This window comes from Mastomys coucha, unplaced genomic scaffold (assembly GCF_008632895.1).
Source record: "Mastomys coucha isolate ucsf_1 unplaced genomic scaffold, UCSF_Mcou_1 pScaffold5, whole genome shotgun sequence".
Classification (NCBI taxonomy): Eukaryota; Metazoa; Chordata; class Mammalia; order Rodentia; family Muridae; genus Mastomys; species Mastomys coucha.
In genome coordinates, this window is record NW_022196911.1 from 97656037 (window position 1) to 97674230 (window position 18194).

At 46.5% G+C, this 18194-nt stretch overlaps 3 protein-coding genes across 15 annotated transcripts in view; 2 read left to right on the forward strand and 1 right to left on the reverse strand.

The window, feature by feature from the left end:
- Nbr1 (NBR1 autophagy cargo receptor) overlaps positions 1-5629 on the forward strand; it is a 31688-nt gene extending 26059 nt beyond the window's left edge. For 9 of the 12 annotated variants that reach the window (XM_031353654.1, XM_031353663.1, XM_031353652.1 and 6 more), the window contains 3 exons: positions 348-405; positions 1053-1158; positions 4266-5627. In XM_031353654.1, coding sequence (XP_031209514.1) covers positions 348-405; positions 1053-1158; positions 4266-4439 — 338 coding nt within the window. In that variant the 3' untranslated portion in view covers positions 4440-5627. Of the gene's footprint in view, positions 1-347; positions 406-1052; positions 1159-4265 lie in introns of all 12 variants that reach the window. The other 3 variants (XM_031353655.1, XM_031353657.1, XM_031353664.1) reach the window with 2 other exon arrangements.
- A 271-nt stretch (positions 5630-5900) lies between these two features.
- Tmem106a (transmembrane protein 106A) lies at positions 5901-14273 on the forward strand. Its single transcript, XM_031353665.1, has 8 exons — positions 5901-6370; positions 7039-7265; positions 7756-7819; positions 9128-9281; positions 11248-11388; positions 11492-11535; positions 12416-12469; positions 12847-14273. Exons 2-8 carry the CDS (start codon positions 7058-7060, stop codon positions 12965-12967), a joined length of 786 nt encoding a protein of 261 aa, XP_031209525.1. The 5' UTR covers positions 5901-6370; positions 7039-7057; the 3' UTR covers positions 12968-14273.
- A 1779-nt stretch (positions 14274-16052) lies between these two features.
- Ccdc200 (coiled-coil domain containing 200) overlaps positions 16053-18194 on the reverse strand; it is a 3154-nt gene continuing 1012 nt past the window's right edge. Inside the window, exons 2-4 of one of the 2 annotated variants that reach the window (XM_031353666.1) lie at positions 17733-18123; positions 17247-17296; positions 16053-16295 (exon numbers count right to left, since the gene is read on the reverse strand). In XM_031353666.1, the coding sequence (XP_031209526.1) occupies positions 16269-16295; positions 17247-17296; positions 17733-18123 (468 nt within the window). In that variant the 3' untranslated portion in view covers positions 16053-16268. The remainder of the gene's footprint in view (positions 16296-17246; positions 17297-17732; positions 18124-18194) is intronic. The other variant, XM_031353667.1, reaches the window with a different exon arrangement.

Below are 18194 nucleotides of genomic sequence, written 5' to 3' on the forward strand. Positions count from 1 at the left end.
GCCTCGAACTCAGAAGTCCGCCTGCCTCTGCCTCCCAAGTGCTGGGATTAAAGGTGTGTGCCACCACCACCCGGCTCACTTCCTCTTCCTAAAAATGCCCAACCTAAAACTGAGAACTAACACATCAGGGTTACAGGATTAGAGAATCATTTTTCTACTCAATGATGTCCCCAGCATTTCTAGATAATTTGTCTTTCTTGGTGACTTAAATCAGCCACGGAACTTTCTAAAACTTAAGAGAGGAAAAGAAAGAAGGAATAAAACTTCAGACACCCCCGTTAACTTGCTGCCTGCCTCCATAATAGCTTGTGGGTGCTGCAGCTAACCAACGGCTCTTTTGCTTTTAGAGCACAGAGGCTCAACAGGACTGGCAAACAGCAGACAGAGGAGCTGTGACCACTCAAGGTAACGACCTTGTGAAGTCTCTTCTTGAGAAGCAGGAAGACGCATTGCTTCTGCTTAAATGAGCCTGTCAGAGCACGTGCTGAGCAAAGGAAGGAGCACCCTCATTCCTCCTTGTTCTTACTTCTGAAGCTTATGAGCACCGCTGGACAGACAGCTAAAGCTTACGCTTGAGTGTTTCACTTTTTAGGGATTACCCTAAAATTTGCCTCACCTGTAATGCCCAAGAAATCAGGCAGGTCAAGCCCCAGGTGCATCTAGCCTTTTTCCTTACATACCACTGCCTCTCTGGTCCCTGTCATCTCAGATCAGAATCCAGAAAAATCACATTTCCTTTGCCAGGTTTTCTCTGAGATGTGCAGACAGATGGCTGATATCCAGGTGTGCCCATGACCACATTAATTTTCAGCTGGGATGGAAAACTGGCGTGGTAACTAGGGCATGCATTTCCTGCAGTACTCAGGTCTTCTGCCAGCCGAGCCAGAGCCCTGCAGCAAACCAAGAACTGTAGCAATGAAAACAGTTCATTCTCTTATTTTACATCTGATATTTTCTTCTCTTAAGAATACTTTTTCTTTCGAGATTAGCACCCACAATATCTTGTAAGGTCATGATTTTATTTGGGGAGATAATTTGGTTTTCCTCTGTAGGCACCACAATGGGAGCAGCATTGCTGGAGGACTGGTGAAGGGGGCTTTGTCTGTTGCTGCCTCTGCGTACAAGGCCCTGTTTTCTGGGCCACCAGTCACTGCACAGGTCAGTGTGTGGTTTCTTTTCCTTAACTTCAGCCCCCAAGTCACCAGTGCAAATGGCAGTGTCTTTCTGTCTGGATTGGCAATTAACATGGCCTGGACTATGTGTAGACATTCTCTTTAATGAACACACAGCCCTGCCGTTTCTTATCATTTTAATTAAGTTACTCTGGGGAGAAAAGGAAAAGAACCTAAGATTTGTTGAAGACCTACTACATGTACAGAGTTACTGTTCTACAACCTAGTGGAGGTACTACCGGATAACAAGACACACATTCCTGTCAAACAACTGTAGGAAATTGGCAAAGCATACACATTTCCAGTACAGGATAGGACACTGTGCTAGTGCATCTCCAGCTACTGGGACCAAGGCTTCCTGGGAGTTAGTATCTAAACTGAAGCCTAAAGCACAGAGCAAGTGTACCCCGGAAGTATTCTAATGCTGGATATGGTAGCTCTCACCTGTACTACCAGCTACTCAGGAAGCGGGAAAATTGCAAGTTCAAGGCCAGCCTGGGCTCTGTAGTAAAACCTTTTTTCAAAATAAAATTTAAGAATATAAAATCATAAAAAGGGTACAAATGTAGTTTAGTAACAGTAGACCTCTTGCTTAGTTCCCTAGGTTCAGTTACAGGTCTTGTCTTCTCCTTTGAAAGATAGAATAGAGTAGCTGGCTAGTAAGAGTTGAAAGTGAGTGGATGATGAATTTGATCTGAAGAGAAAAGGCCAACTCTAAGTGCTAGGGTTTTATTTTAGGGCATGATGGGGTATTGTATTGTTACGGGTTTGTTTGCTTGCTTTTGGAACAGAGCTTCTGTATATCTCTGGCTGTCACTGTAGACCAGGCTACCCTGGAACTCACAAATTCACCTGCTTCTGAGAGTCTCTACACCTCCATTAACATAAGAGAGATAGAAGTATGAGGACTTGTCAGTGATTAAGTGATTACAGAGAACACAAGGATAAGTCTCAAGCTTTACCTTAGGTACTCAGTAGCATCATATATTACAAGAAGAAAGTAGGGGTTGGTGAGATGGCTCAGCAGGTAAAAGCACTGACTGCTCTTCCGAAGGTCATGAGTTCAAATCCCAGCAACCACATGGTTGCTCACAACCACCCATAATGAAATCTGACGCCCTTTTCTGATGGTCTGAAGACAGCTACAATGTACTCATTTATAATAATAAATAAATCTTAAAAAAAAAAGAAAAGAAAGAAAGTAGGACCAGTGAGATCTCACTGAATAAAGGTGCTTGCTGCCAAGCCTTGACAACTGGAGTTCCGACCCCTGGAAGGAGAGAACTGCCTCTTATGAGTTGTTTTCTGACATCCACATGAGCACCCCACACACAAACATACAATAAAATACTTGATAAATACACTTGATAAATACTTGATAAAATACTTGATAATACCCAAGTAAAACAAGTTTATTGCTTGTCAGTTTTGTTTAGTGTTGAGTTTACAACTTATCCAGGTTAAAAGTGAAGCCACCCTGCATGCAGTTGGATGTGTACAGAGGAGAGGTTTCACCTGAGGCTGAAGTTTTAAGCGTTATTTGCATACAGGTTCTAGCAGGAGTTGTGTGATTGGATGAGATTATCTAGGAAAAATGGAGGAGGCGGAAGCAGCCTTTTAAGGATTAAGGCAACAGATTCTACTAAAACAGAACTTAGAGGAGACAGGGCCACTGCTGGGACTTGGAGAGGTTAAGGAGTCCGTAAACAGTGCTAAATGTTGCAGAGAGCTGTGACCCAGTGGTGAGGAATTTGACAGTTCAAGTATGCCTTGCTAGGCTACATGGGGGAAGGAAGGTAAACACTGGTCTACATGTCTACATTAGGCAGAAGGTGGCATTTGTAAGAGAGGCTTGAGGTTGGCAAGCCTAGCAGTGAAACATGTTATCAGTACAGAGAGAGGGAAGATTTCTGAGGTAGTAATGGGAAAGAAAAAAAATATGCCAGGCATGATGGTACCAGCCTTTCATCTCAGCACTTGGGAGGCAGATGCAGATGGAGCTCTGTGAGTTTGAGGCTAGCCTTGTCTACAAAGCAAGGTCCAAGACAGCTAGGGCTATTACACAGAGAAACCCTGTCTCAAAAAGCAGAGAGAGAGCTGGGCAGTGGTGGCACACGCCTTTAATCCCAGCACTTGGGAGGCAGAGGCTGGTAGATTTCTGAATTCAAGGTCAGCCTGGTCTACAGAGTGAGTTCCAGGACAGCCAGGGCTACACAGAGAAACCCTGTCTCCTCGAAAAAGCAAAAACCAAACAAAAAAAACCAACAAAGTTTGTGAGCAAAATACAAACATTAAACCTGTTAAGGGCCATGGATGTTAGGCTGTTCTAAAATAAGCAAAAAGAGGGACTAGGGGTTATAGCTCAGTGGCAAAGCACATGTCTAGCATAAGTGAGCATGAAACCACATCTCTGAGTTCAAGAACATTTTAATCTACATAGTGAGTTCTAGGATGGCCAGGACTATAGAAAGAGACCCTGTCTCAAAAAGGGGAAGGGTGTTTCTGTAAATGAGTGTTACATCTCTTAATGAGATCACTTCTGTTTTGAGAGTAACAAGTCAAAAAGACTGCCCAAGATATAATTTCACAAGTCTATATCTATCTTACTTGGATAGCTGGTGAAATTATATATCCCATGCCATCTTCAGAAAGTCTCTCTTGCTCATATTTGCTCCATCAGCACAATTTTATGTTAACAAAGTCTTCAGGGCTTCTTATCATCTTGCTCTTCAGTTTTTACTTGGCTGAAGAATGGGTAATTTTGTTTGGGGTTTTGGATACAAGGGCTCATCCCAAACCTATGATCTTCCTCTAAGCTGGAGTCACAGCTATGAGCCACTGTGCGTGAGCATGCTGCTTTCAGCAAGTCCTCTGAAGCATTTTCCTACTCTGTTACCTCCTCCTTTAGTTACACACACACACATAGCCAGAAGCACTGTCAAACCCATTGACTTGTTAGGAAGACAGGCAAGTTGTGCCTTTGCATGTACTTACTCAACACTTTGAATAAGGAGGAAAGACTAGGACGACTATGTGATGCAGATTTGCAAAGAAGCAAATTATATAGAAAAATGTCTCTCTGTCTCTGCACAGCCCATCGTTTCTGAAGATCAGACTGCAGCCCTGATGGCCCATCTCTTTGAAATGGGATTCTGCGACAGGCAGCTGAACCTAAGGCTGCTGAGAAAACACAATTACAATATCCTGCAGGTTGTGACAGAGCTCCTTCAAGTGAATAACAACGACTGGTACAGCCACCGCTATTGAGGACTGACCTTGTATTAAATAACTGCCTGCCGCTCAGAGGTGGTCTCTGCCGTCATTGAGTGTGGGTGGAAGCCCTTGCTTGCTTTTTTAATCTGATGAATCTATGTTGAGCATCTCTGAATTGTCAAAACAGTACCTGTTACAGTATTTTTTGGAGCAAATCAAAGGCCAGAACTTAAATTTTCACTTTAAAAATGGGATGAATGGTAGGAAGACAGTTTTCAACTGATCTGGACAGAACTCTGCCGCTGTAGTACATGGAAGTGTGTAACTTGGACTTCCTGTAGACCGCTTTTCCTTCTGCTTGTATTGAAGTTGAGTATTTTCCTTTGTTTCATGTGGATGTTTTTAATAGGCTGTTAAATGTTAGTTTGGTTTTTCTGTTTTTTAAAGATTAGCCTTGAATGTTTTCAAGAATTATTCTCCTAATTCCTATAACCAATCCCAAGCTTCATAGCTATGTAAAGACATCAGATCAAGAAAGTCATGTTCCTAAGAGACTTAGTAAATAAGTAACTCTTTGCTTTCAGAAGACCTGGCAGAAACCTGGAAGGATGGAAGGCATGCTGGTTAACCCTCAGCACCTACTGAGCAATGTCTGTCAAAGTAATTTTGCATAAATTTTATTTAAGGGAAATCCTGGGTAGTATGAAATATTTTGCTAATCCTATAAAGAGGGGAACCCACCTGTTACAGGAAGGGGAAGTTAACAGCAGATGGCAAGGAGAACAGGTGTGTGCAGATATCTCAGTAAGGTTTGGGTATGGGGAGGGGACACAGAAATGCTGGTGACTTCTCCAATACATGTAATCCCCTTCTGAGGTGGCCAGCCCTAGAGAGCCAAGAACAGGAAGTAGTATTTAGAGGCTAACCCACAGAAAGGTTAGTTTACCATTAGAATAAATGGGAAGAAGCTTCCTTCTCAGAATTCTAGGTCTCATTTAGTTTATAAAAGGGAGCTTTGGGTACAGATGGTGAAAGAAGAGGTAACACAACACTAAAGATTTTATTCATGGTAAGAGTTTGAGAGAAGGTATCTGGACTCCATCCAGCTCAAAGGGGAAAGATAGTTAAAATAGTATTATTTAACTTAGTTGGTATTTATAATAAATGGCGATTTTAATTACTGATAATATGTTTATTTACAGTCTAACTCTTGAATGCTTCTAAATAAACCACAATTAAAACTGCAAGCCAACCAAGCTGTTTATTTTAAATGTTTTCATGGAGTTTGGGGTAGACTCAGAGCCGCATAATGTGGATAATTGGGTGGATTTGAAGGGACCTGTCTTGACCATCTGGGTCCAGTTTTTCGTTCCGTTGTACTTGCACATAGCCACTTAAAGAATTGTGAGTACCTGTTCTTTGAAACTCGTACCTGGAGTAGTTGGTCCTTGCGATAGCAGCATTTGTCTGGTGATACACGCAGAGCCGGAAGCGTCTTCCAGCGGCCGTCACCGCCGCTCAGGAGGAAGGGGCGGGGCCGAGGGGCGGGGCCGAGCCGGGCTTGGACTCCGAGCTGTTCCTGCAGTTTCGATTATGCTGAGGGCGTTGTCACCTGGTAAGGCGTCCTCAGGACCCCATCTCTTTCCCCTTTACAAAACAAGAATCCAGAGACGTTTGGGCTTTCTCAGCGCCCAAGGCATAGTGCTCAAATTTGACTAACGGCCAATGTGGTGGGATTTAAAATCCTCGATGAAATCCTACCTTTTCCTTCCTTGCCCACCATAGCAGAGTCTCCTAGTAGAGGGGACTTGACCCTGTTGGTAAACAAGAGTCCCTGCTCCCCACTTACGGCACATCACTCGAAGTCTCCGCTGAAGGGAGCTGATCACCTCCACCCTACCCTAGAAGCCCTTCTCCCCAAAGGAGCATTCCAGAAAACCCAGTCTTGCAGCTGAGAAGAGCCTGGAATTCCAGACCTAAACCAGGTGAGTAAGGGTCTTTATTTTAGCCCAGGAAGATGTGAGTGTGTCTCTAAGGAGCTACTACATCATTCAAGCCAGTACTCAAGGACTGGGGGGAAAGTTTAGATTTAGCCTTAACCTTTCCTAATGAAGAACAGACTTCGAGGTCCCAGAAAGCAGTGAAGAACAGATCTAGGCTCCCTCCTTGCATGCCACAGCTCTGACCTCCCAAGAAGCCCTGCTTTTCCAGCCAGACTCCCGAATGGAAGCCTTTCTCCCACACTCCCAAGTGGGTTTCAGGTACATGTGCCCTGGTGTGCTGGGATTTCTAGAGTAGTCCCTTGATTGGGGGAAGACAAAAGGACCCTTGGACAGCTGTGTTTCCTGATCCTAGTCCTACCCAGTTTCCCTTTCTTTAAAATAAACAATAGCTCAGCTTTTCCTGGTTTAAAAAAAAAAGAATTCTACATTCACTTACAGAAGTCCCTTAAAGTGGAATAACTTCTGCTTTTCTTTGGTTTCCTCTGAATTGAACTCTTACTTAATAAAGAGTTCCAAGGCACCGCCCAAACTGGTCTTCCCTAAGCAAAAGCTTAGATAATGGTAGGGCTTCTTGCCAATCTTAAAAACTTAAAAGCTGGCATCAATGCTAACAGGCCAGTAGCTCTGAACCTTGTTTTATTTCTCATTAGTGAAAAATCCCGCTGAACTATGGGTAAGGCACTCTCCCAGCTCACCTCTCAGAAGGATGAGGACAAGCCTATCCTACCCGATAACCCAGCCACTGCTAGCAAGGCTGCCAACTACCTCAGCACTGGGAGCAGCAAGCCAGCACACTCCTGTGTGCCTTATGACAAGACTGCTAGTACCAGCTTTGTGACTTGTCCTACCTGCCAAGGCAGTGGGGAGATCCCCCAAGGTGAGCAGCCCAAGGCTCTGGAATACCCTAGAAACAAGGGAGCAATCCAGACCTGCCCCTCTGCACCCCCTGGAGTAGGTAGACCTCTCCTTCGCAGTCTTTGGCTGGCCAAGAATTATCCATGTCCTGCTGTGGTTCTACTCCCCAGCTCCTAGAGGAAAGTTTCTTGTCTATCTGTTGCTCAAGCCAGTGTCTTAGGATTTGGGAAGTTAAAAATTACCTCTCCAAAGGGAATGGGGCCCCTCTGACTTTTTAGTGACTCAGTGTTTCTTCATATCTGGTTATGAAGTTCCATTCCTCTCCGAGCTGAAAGCTGAGCTGTCAACTTCAATGTTGACAGTGTTTTCAATCCTGCCGTGGGACAGAGGCAGCATGCTTCTGACACTGCAAGATGGAGTGGAGGGTCGCTTGGGGGAGGCTGGCACAGGAAATGTTTGTCGCTGGCATGCCTTGGCATTCTCGCTCGCTCTCTCTCTCTTTCCCTCTGCAGAGCTAGAGAAGCAACTGGTAGCCCTCATCCCTTATGGAGACCAAAGGCTGAAGCCCAGACGCACGTGAGCTTCATACATCCCTAGGGGCTGCCTCAGCTGTCTTCCCTCTTGATCTCCTGATTTTTTTTCCATTGCTTTTCATCTAGAAGCCTGAGTCTCACTGGGCTCAAACTTACGCTACATTCATGTTTCCTACGACTGTCCTTGTTTAAGCATAATAGTATTAGCAGCTGGGATTGTAGCTCACTGATAGTGTGTTTGCTTAGCCAGCATGCATGAGGCCTTGGGTTTGATCTTTAGCAATAGGTCAATGTCATAGTTTTGTTCATTAACTTTGTTTCATAATGTAGACAACAAATGTTGAAATATCATACCCCATAAATATGTACACTTATATGTCAGTCAAAATATAACAAAAAATAAGGCAGCATAGATCATAGTAGGTATAGCTAAGGCCATTTCATGGCTGTACAAGTCCTTCCAAGAGAGAACAAATCGCCCTGGTTGCCACTACCTTTGCTATTGAAGTTTAGATCTTATGTTCCTCCTACAAGAGATTGAAATCCAGCTGCTCAGATCTCTATTCCGGAACAGTTTGGAACCTCAGAAGCACCCCTGGGCTTCAGTGTGGTGCCCATGAACCTGTATGTGGTCAGCATCCATTTGACATGGATTCCTGTAAGCCCCTCCAAAGACCCTCAGCTTCCACCTGAGAGCTGTTGCCCAGCCTCCTTCCCAGCCACTGTACTAAAAGTAGAAACCAGCCCAGGAGCTGTCTCAGCAGGTGGAGGTGCTTGCTCCCTAGCTTATGACCTGAGTTCAAACTCCAGGTGTCACATGAGTAACTCCCACAAGTGGCCCTCTGTGATAAAATTAAAAACAAGCAGTGTCCCTCATAAAAGGCTTGAGTTCTGTCTCTTTTAATTCATATCTCTGATTGATTAACCTAGGTGAATGGTATCCCACTCAAAGTATTGACTTTAAATATTAAAACTCAGAGCTCTCAAATAATTGTGGACTGGTTTCTAGTAGTGATAGTAGCATTCGTTGAGATCTTGTTGTGTGCCGGGAACTATGATTAGTTATTTTTTCCTCTGTGGACCATAGGAAATTCTATGAAATAGATACAATTATCTCTACTTTACAGACATCCTGGGCTTTTGAAGAGGTTAAGTAGTGTCACTCAGCATTATGTCAATGGGGATAGAGAGCTGGGGGTGAGAGCCAGGTTGTCTGCCTTCCAATCCAATTCCAATCACAGCTAGAGAGCTAAGTGTGCAGTTGTCCAGAGAGGGGGGGTCTGAATCCCCTCCAGGATTCCTGGATGTTCAGATTTCTTTCTTCCGTGGGGGGGGTCCTGCTTTCACACAGGAAGCTGTCTGTGTTCCTGGCGGTGACCATCTGCCTGCTGACCTTCTCCCTCACCATCTTTTTCCTGTATCCACGGTCCATTGCTGTGCATCCTGTAGGCCTCAACTCCTCCACGGTAACCTTCGATGAAAAGCAAATACAGCTCAACATGACGGTATGTGGTAGCTGCCCCTCAGTTCCTCACTACGTTCTTCTCCAAAATGCCTCCATGTAACCTAAGACGTAGGTACCAAGGATCTTGTGGTCTGCAGAAGATTCTGAAGCAAGGTGAGCTCCATCCATAGTAGATTGTATGGGATTAGGACGGGCCAGAATCTGGACCAGATCAGTCATAGGGAAGAATAGGAATGTTCAGAGAACAAATGGAGAGAAATGAAGCAGGGTAAAACTGGATACTGGAGGGCTGGAGAAATGGATTAGCAGTTAAGACTTCTGGCTGCTCTTCCAGAGGACTCAAGTTCAGTTCCCAGCACCCACATGGCAGCTCACACTGCCTATAATCCAGTTCCAAGTGATTTGACATCCTCACACAGAAATGCATGCAGCCAAAACACCAATGCACATAAAAATAGATCATAAAAAAAAAAAAAAAACTAGCCAGGTGGATGGTGGCACACACCTTTAATCCCAGAACTCAGGAGACAGAAGTAGGCAGATCTTTGTGAGTTCAAGGCCAGCCTGGTCTACAAGAGTGAGTTCCAGGATAGTTAGGATTACACGAAGAAACCTTATCTCGAAACACACACACATACACAAATGTGGATCCTGAGCCGGCAACTTTGATGGGTAGGTTCTCACTGTGTTGCCTAAGTTGGGTCTTAAATTCCTAGGCTCAAGTGATCCTCTCCATCTCCAGAGTAACTGGGACTGTAGGGGGGCACCACAGAACCCAGCCCAGTGTCACTCCTTAAAAGTGACCTCTGCCACCAAGAGCCTTCAGAAAGTCCTTTGTACCTGAGGCCCAAAACGGCAGGATGAGACTCAGGCCAAAGAGCCAGGCTGACATGGGGTGCCATCGTCACCGTTTCTTCCCTGAAGTGGACACTTAAGGTTCTTTGGAAAGTTGGTTGGATGATGTTTTGCTTGCTGGGGAAAACACGTGAAGGAATGTTTTTTGTTAAAGTGGACAGAGATATGAAAGACTTAAGGCAGACCTGTGAAGGATCGTTTCCCTGAAGCAGACACAGGAGAGAGGATGTTCTGCTAAAGCAAGCACGTGAGGGGACGCGTGATGACTTTGCTAACAACACGCACGTGTTGGTCCTCCTTACATTGCATAGTTGAGCTGCGTTTTTCAGGATGCTGTAGAGAGAAACACACTAAAAAAAAAAATTTCTGGTGGTGTGCTGCTGTTTCTGGTTCCTTCCGGGGACTCCCTGATTGGATTGCCTCCGTGCTGAGGCAAGGCATATGGAGGACACATGATATTTAGAGGGTATAAATAGGACTCCGTGGAGTAATGGAGGCTGAGCTTGGCTTGCTGGTACAGCTAGCTGTGCAATGCTTGTGGGTCTCAAGTCTTTGCTGATCTTCGCTTCCCTGAGAGAAGCACAGCCGAGAAGTTCTCCTGGTATTCCTGTTGGTCCCTCCAACTCAAGCTGAGGCTGAGGCTTGGCTGTCTCTGCTAGATCGTGTCACTGCTGTTGCTAACCTGACTCTACGGGACTGGGCTGCTGGTGTATCTGTGAAATGTTTGCTAGTAAATCGAGCTGCCGCTGCTGACCTATGCACCGAACTGCTGATTTCCAGACAACACAGATGGGACTTGCTCCAAAGAGCCTTTCTAAACAGGTCCACTTCCCCCGGATCCTTTGCTTTCCACTACTTCTGGTAGATGGTGGGCTACACGGGAGGTTAAAGCACTTAATAATGGTTCCATCATTAAAAATAAGGTTTTGTTTGTTTGTTTGTTTTGTTTTGTTTGTTTTTTTCGAGACAGGGTTTCTCTTGTAGCCTTGGCTGTCCTGGAACTCACTCTGTAGACCAGGCTGGCCTTGAACTCAGAAATTCACCTGCCTCTGCCTCCCAAGTGCTGGGATTAAAGACGTGCGCCACCATCGCCCGGCAAAAATAAGTTTTGAAAAAGTTAAAATTACACTTGTCCTTGCTGTCATCTCCAGAATGTCCTGAACATCTTCAACAGCAACTTCTATCCCGTCACGGTGACACAGCTGACGGCTGAGGTGCTCCACCAGGCCTCTGTGATCGGCCAGGTCACCAGCAGCCTCCACCTGCACGTTGGCCCTTTGGCTGGTGAGCAGGTAACCTCCGCTTCCTGACCAGCCCTCCACACAGACGTGTCATTTGGTAACGGAGAGGGGCCAGCCTGAGGTACAGCTAACCTTGTATTCCTTTGGTTGACAGACGCCTTACAAAGTTGCCAGCAGGATTTTGGATGAAAACACGTAGTGAGTACCCTTTGGTCTCCTCTCTCCTACCCTTTCTTGGTTTAAAAACCCAGTTGATAGTCACGGACGGGCTTGTGAGGTAAAGGTGTTTGCCACCATAACCTCAGTTTAATCTTCCAGTCTTGCATGATAGGTAGAGAAAGAGAACCCACTCCCACAAATTATCCTTTGATAGTCACACATACGCCATTATTCCGAGTGTGCCTGCACTCAATGTTTTTTGGTGGTTTTTTTTTTTTTGAGACAGGGTTTCTCTGTGTACCCCTGGCTGTCTTGGAACTTGCTTTGTAGACCAGGCTGGCCTCGAACTCAGAAATCCGCCTGCCTCTGCCTCCGAAGTGCTGGGATTAAAGGCGTGCGCCACCACTGCCCAGTATTTTTAAATTTTAAAAAGTATCCATTCTCTGATTGCTGGTTTCCTGGTTGCTTCAGACTCAGGACTGGTTGCCTCCCTCAGGACTGCCCTCTTGTGGCTACGACTGCAATATGCAACGGTAAAAGTCCACAGCCTCTTCCTGCCCGACCTAGATTAGAGTAACAGGGTGGAATTTTGTTAATCTTTATGTGAGTTGGACTCTTTGAATCTCTGTGGAAGAAGAATATCTAGTTTTTGCTGAGGGAGAGGTCAGCATGTGCCTGGGCCAGGAACATGGATGACCAGGTACCCAGGCTCATCCCAGAGAATAAGAGTTAAGAGTGACATCTTAGAGGCTCCTGATGGGGAGGCAAGAAAACTGTGTGCATTGGGACTTATAAGTCCCCTCTTTGAGTTTCCTGACCCTGCTCACTGTAAAACAAGACTCAATGTCCTTCCTCTCTCTCTCTCTCTCTCTCTCTCTCTCTCTCTCTCTCTCTCTCTCTCTCTCTCTCTCTCTCTCAGCAAAATCTGTACATGGCCGAAAATCAGAGTACACCATATTCTTTTGAATATCCAGTAAGTATGGTGTGGAACTCCTATGTCCCCATTCCCACTTCAGTCTCACCTTAACTGTATTTCACAAAGTAGAGAAAGCACTGGTGGCTGATATCCTGAGTCTTTCTTAGCTCCAGAGATTAGCAAGTCCTAGGGCCTGTTTCAGATCTTACTTATCTTACACAGATCTTGCTTATGCACACCCCCTGTCTGGAGCTTCCAGAACACCGGTGGCCCAGCTGCCTCAGTGTGCTGGCAGAGCAGAGAGCAGAAGGAAGTGAGGGAGGTCCTAGGGAGGCAGCCTCTCACACACAGTAGAACCTGCGGAAGCTGTACCTCCCCCACCCCCACCCAACCCCGCCCCCCAGACTTTACAACAAGCCCTACTTCCTCTCCAGGGGTTCTCTGACCTGCTCCTACCTGAGCCATCCACAGCAGCTGCCCTTCGAGAGCTTTGAATATGTGGACTGCAGGGAAAACATGTCAATGCCCCACCTGGAGCTCCCTCGCCCGGCCTGATCTGTCCACTGCCCCTTGTACTCCAGGCGCCTGCAGGCTGGTCTGCAGCTCCTCTCCGTGGAGCTCAGGGAAAGACTGTAGTGGCTTTGTTAAAGGAAAAGTCCTGCTTTTGGCTGTGCCTTCCCCTAACACCCTCAGCACATGGAGTTTCTGTAACAATGTCATAGTCCCCGAGTCCTCAGATCCCCAGGAGTCACTTCTGATGGATCTTACCCATGGTCTGTGTGGAGGACCGTCTAACTTGGCATTGTCTTGGGACTGAGCATATTGGTTACCCAGCTTCACCACCGTGGGTCTTCAGTTGCAAGGAAGAGAAAGCTGTAGTTTTATCTAGACTTTGCAGCATGGATGAATATTTTTCAAGTTCTCCTCCCAGTAATAAGTGGCTTTGGGGATGTCCGGTGCTGTTTCCAAGGTCGTCTTAGGTGACTATCAATGTTGTCCTGTGCTGTCTGCTTTGGTCATGTGATAATGATGGTGATAGTCTCCTTCTCTCAGTAAATGGTGGACAGTGAGGCCCTCAGCCTTCCTGGTTCAGGATACTATCATCCCTGGTTTCCAGGCAGGCAGATTTACACCACCTAAACGCTTCTCTATAGAATAGCTCTAATGCTGTCTTCCCAGCAGGAGCCAAGGCGCAGAGGAGAAGCCGTCTGGGGCACCCTAGAGCAAAGGCAGAGCCATTTGAAAAGATATTTATTAAAGGAACTTTTCTAAGCCCACAATCCAGAGCCCATGTGAGTGGACACAGGTAATACAGGCAGTAGAGTAGGCCCAGGGGCTGTGTTCAGAAAACCTGAAGGACATAAGCTGTTGATATTGGGCCAAAAGATTCTCTGTATCAGGCCCACCCTCTGTTCCCAAGGCCTCTGCTGTCCTCTGGGATATGACTGTGAAGAGACACCAGACAGACTCACCTAAATGTCCTTCCTTGCCTGTCACTACACTGGAGCCAAACCACAGGTGGAGGTGATGTCTGTGTTGGAGAGCAGGAGCGTGTCCTTAAAGCTAGCTAGCCTTTGCCCACCAGACAGGTCGAAAGACAAAGGGCGGTGTGGTTGGGGAAAGCTGAATTTGAAGTAAGGAAGATGCAAGGAAATGGTGGTAACAGAACTGGCTAACTAGCCTGGGGCTACACAGAGGGAGAGAAAGTCTGTGTGCACCAGGCTTTCCCTCCTGGGTAGCCAGGGTTAAGGTATACCAACAAAACAGACACCCAGGGAAGTCAAGCTGAGGTTGAAGTATATATAAACCATCAAATGTAAAAAGATTTCTAACAATAAATTCTTATTTAGCCGTGCTGAAAGGGAAAGGGATTCCTGGACAGAGAAGTGAGGGATGCTGGTCTTCCACATCTCACAAAGGATCTGATTTTGTATGTGCGTACTTGTGCACATGTGTGTGGCGGTCAGAGCACACACCCTTGGGTGTTCTTCTTTGGGTGCTGTCTTTTTTACTGTGTTTTATTTTGAGAGAGAGACTCACTGTGTAGCCCTGGCTGTCCTGGAATTCATTATGTAGACCAGGCTAGCCTCAAATTTACAGATCTGCCTGCCTCTACCTCCCCAGGGCTGGGTTAAAGGTGTCCCTGTGCCAAACACTATCCTTAAGAAGGGTCACGTTCCACGGAAGCTAATTGTATCCAATTCCCTAGTACGGGGATCTCGAGCATGCACCACCATGACCAGCTTTTCTTACATGATGTCTTAGTCAGAGTTTTATTCCTGCAACAAAAACACCAGGACCAAAAGGCAAGTTGGGGAGAAAAAGAGTTTATTTGGCTTACACTTTGAGATCACAATCCATCTTTGGAGGGAGTCAAGACAGGAGCTCACAAAGGATGAGAACTTGGAAGCAGGAGCTGATGCAGAGGCCATGGGTGGGGCATTGGGGGCAGTGCTTATTACTGTCTTGCTTTTCTGGCTTACTCAGCCTGCTTTCTTACAGAACCCAGGACCACCAGCCCGGGCATGGCAACACCCACCATTAGCTGGGCCCTCTTTCAGTGATCACTAATTGGATCTCATAGAGGCATTTCCTCAACTGAGGCTCCTTTCTCTGTGATGATTCTGTGTCCAAGTTGACATGCAAAACCAGCCAGTACACATGGGTTCTGAGGATGAAACTAAGGCCTTTGTACTTGAAAGATAAGAGAACTTTACCAACTGACTACCTTCTCAGGCTACAAACTTTCCTGTTGTGATAGGCACACAGGCTTCCAAGACCATTTGAGACCAGTTCTGCTTCTCTGGCTTCTGAGAGATTATTCTCAAGAGGCTTGCTTTCATCGGTTATCTATCCCTAGACTGCTTTTGATTACTATTCTAGTTCCAAGCCAGTCCCCACACTGTCCTAGCTGCCCCATTCAGGTATCACCTAGCCTAGACTATGCTAGGCTCCTGACTCTGACCTGATGCCATATTAATGGGAAATGACTCACTGGTCCGCCGTTGACTGATGTGGCTAAGGGAGGCTTTCTCAGAATTGGAGCAGAAAGCCCTTCATAGGATTTATTCTTCTTGGAGGCTGATACTGAGGGTCCCCAGCCCTGCCTCCTCTCCCAGCTTGGACTGGGAATCTCCTGGCCCTCTGCTAAGTAGAAAGTATGACGCCTAGGAAGAAAGAGGCTTGAGGACTTTAGTCTCAAGCTCTTCTCCTTTCAAGGCCACATGTCCTGAGCCCATTGCTGCAGTATCTCTCTCCTGGATTCTCTCAGTCCCCTCCTACATCACCTGTTTTAACAGCTCAATACCTAGTATGGGCCTGGAATTATATAAGACCCCACACCCGATTCTGCAGCTGCTCTAGTGCATCGCAGCCCGTCCCATCTCTGGCTGGATCTCAGTAAGCATGGGCTCAGTACTAGTGATGCTCATTAACAAGCTGCGGAGCCTGCCCTCACGATAAGGAACCGTGGTAATAGTTATAGGAGGGGCAAGCTTGGGTGGGGGCTCAAGACCATGCTCTCCCTAGGCTTGGCTACAAACAGCGTGGGCTTGCTCTTCCATCCTTCACCTCCACTGCCCTTCACTCCACTGTCCTCCACCCTTCTCCCTCATCCTGTGCTCATTAACCAGTCTCTTGGTTCTTTCCAGGAATTACATTTTAATCCCAGCTAGCCTCCTTTCCAAATGCAACTGGCCTTTTGGATTAAAAACATTGCTAGGTGGAAAGAAAGTGTGGTTGCTGTCCGGCTTGCTTTCTCGGTGGTGGTTGGGTTTTTTGTTTGGTTGATTGATTTTGGGGTTTTGGTTTTGTTTTCACTTTGTGGTATCGTCAGGTCTTGGAGTCCATCTCTGGATCACCACTGCTGGATGTAATTAGTTGACTTAAAAACAAAAAACAGACAGGAAGCAAAACAAGTTAGTTGTTTCTGGGTGTGCTGCTTTGAGAAAATTGTGAAATATCAAAGTTAAGTAAAACAGAGCAGCTGCTCTTCAGCCTAAAGTGCTGAGAAGCTGCACAGGTGGCCTTGCTCTTGGTACCTATGCCCCATTCACTCCTGCCATTTTACACAATGATTAGGAGTTTACCAGCTGGTTGTCTGACCTGGCGGCTCAAGCCTGTAATCTTGGCTACTTGGGAAGCTGAAGTGAAAAGATTTCAAATCCAAGACTTGCTTTGAGGTACTGAGTGAGTTCAAAGCAAGCCCAGGAGATGTAACAAGATCCTGCCCCCGACCTAAAAAAATCTGCTGGAGCGCAGCAGGCCAGGTGGTAGCACACACCTTTAGTCTCAGCATGATAGAGGCTGAGGCAGGAGAGAGAGAGGCTATCTAGGAGTTCAAGGCCAGTCTGGTCTATGAGTCTCAGGACAGCCCGAGCTACACAGAGAGACCTTGTCTTGAAAAAGAAAAAAAGTGCTTGCTTTTTCCAGCACCCACACCAGACAGCTCACAACCACCTGTAATTCCAGCTCTAGGGAATCCATTGCTGTCTTCTGGCTTCCTCAGATACCCACCCATGTTCAAAAACACATAAGTAACCATGTGCAAAAATACATAAGTAACTACTCCCTTTTTTTTTTTAAGTAAAAATGATTTTTTTTAAAGGAGGGTAGATTAGATGGGGACAAAAGTCCAGGGGAGGAGCATTTAACTAGCATGCACAAGGCCCTGGGTTCCCTGTACCACAAAAATCATTTCAAAACAAAACCCGTAAGTGACCCGTAAGAACTTCCAGTTCTCTCCCTGGACCTATGCTAAGAAATCGTCCTTGGCTCCCACAGGCACAGGAGGACCTGCGCTCAAACACTTAGCCAGAGCCCCTTTGCCTCTCACCGTGAGTCGGGAATATTTAGAAGAGCTAGACTGGCAAGCATTCGTGAGACCTGATGAGACAAAGCACAAATCACTCATCTGGCAGTCGCTAAGGAGGCTGGGAATGGGAATAGGACCTTCCTGGGGCTAGGTACAGACTGAACCTCCCGTGAAGAATTTCCATGAGGAAGCCACCGTGTGGTTCCCTGTTCCCAACTTTATAGGGCTCAAATTTTATCTGCCGATAGCCTACAGCATCCCCTACCTTCTCCGCCACGCCCTAGAAAAGTAGCTGACACCTACCCAGCCACTACTCGCTTCAGAAGCTTCTTTTGCTCCTTGGGTTGGAGGAAATCCATCCAGGAGGAGGCCACTTAAGGCTGTTAGAGGGCAAGGGTGCCAGGAAGGATTGGACAGGGACCAATAGAACTTCTAAACTACAGGACTGGGACGGGGGGGGGTGTCAGGGGCCCCCTCGCCTCCTGCCCTCGCAGGTGGCACACTCACCACGGCCTGGAAGGATTGGGGGCTTATCACACACTCTACAGGATTGCTGGCCATCTTGTTGAGCTCCCGCTGGTTTAGTCTGGGGTCCTTGCCTTTGGGTGTTCTGGAGACAGTCCTTGACGGTGCTCTGTGCAGGTGGGTCTTGCTCCTTTTGTGACTTTGGTTTAGGTGGCGGTGGTTGTCCTTGTGCCTTCTCCTGTGGTTGTGCTTGTTGCTGTGGTTGTGCAGGTGGTGGCCCTTTCGCGTCCTGTTGGGGTCCTTTTGAGTCCTGTTGGGGTCCTTTTGAGTCCTGTTGGGGTCCTTTTGAGTCCTGTTGGGGTCCTTTTAAATCCTGACGTGGCTGAGATGTTTTCTCAAAATGCTGTTTCTTCTCTTCCTGTTTTTTTGCTTCCTAGCAAGAAACCCCCAGCAAGTGACATCATCTCTCCTCACCCAATCACTCACCTACAAGATAAACTGGGC

Excerpts from the sequence above, each read along its gene's own strand:
- Tmem106a (XM_031353665.1), top strand. The coding sequence starts at position 7,058 with ATGGGTAAGGCACTCTCCCAGCTCACCTCTCAGAAGGATGAGGACAAG. Across the intron at positions 7,820-9,127 it reads AGGCTGAAGCCCAGACGCAC|GAAGCTGTCTGTGTTCCTGG; the intron begins GTGAGCTTCATA and ends GCTTTCACACAG. Across the intron at positions 9,282-11,247 it reads AAATACAGCTCAACATGACG|AATGTCCTGAACATCTTCAA; the intron begins GTATGTGGTAGC and ends TGTCATCTCCAG.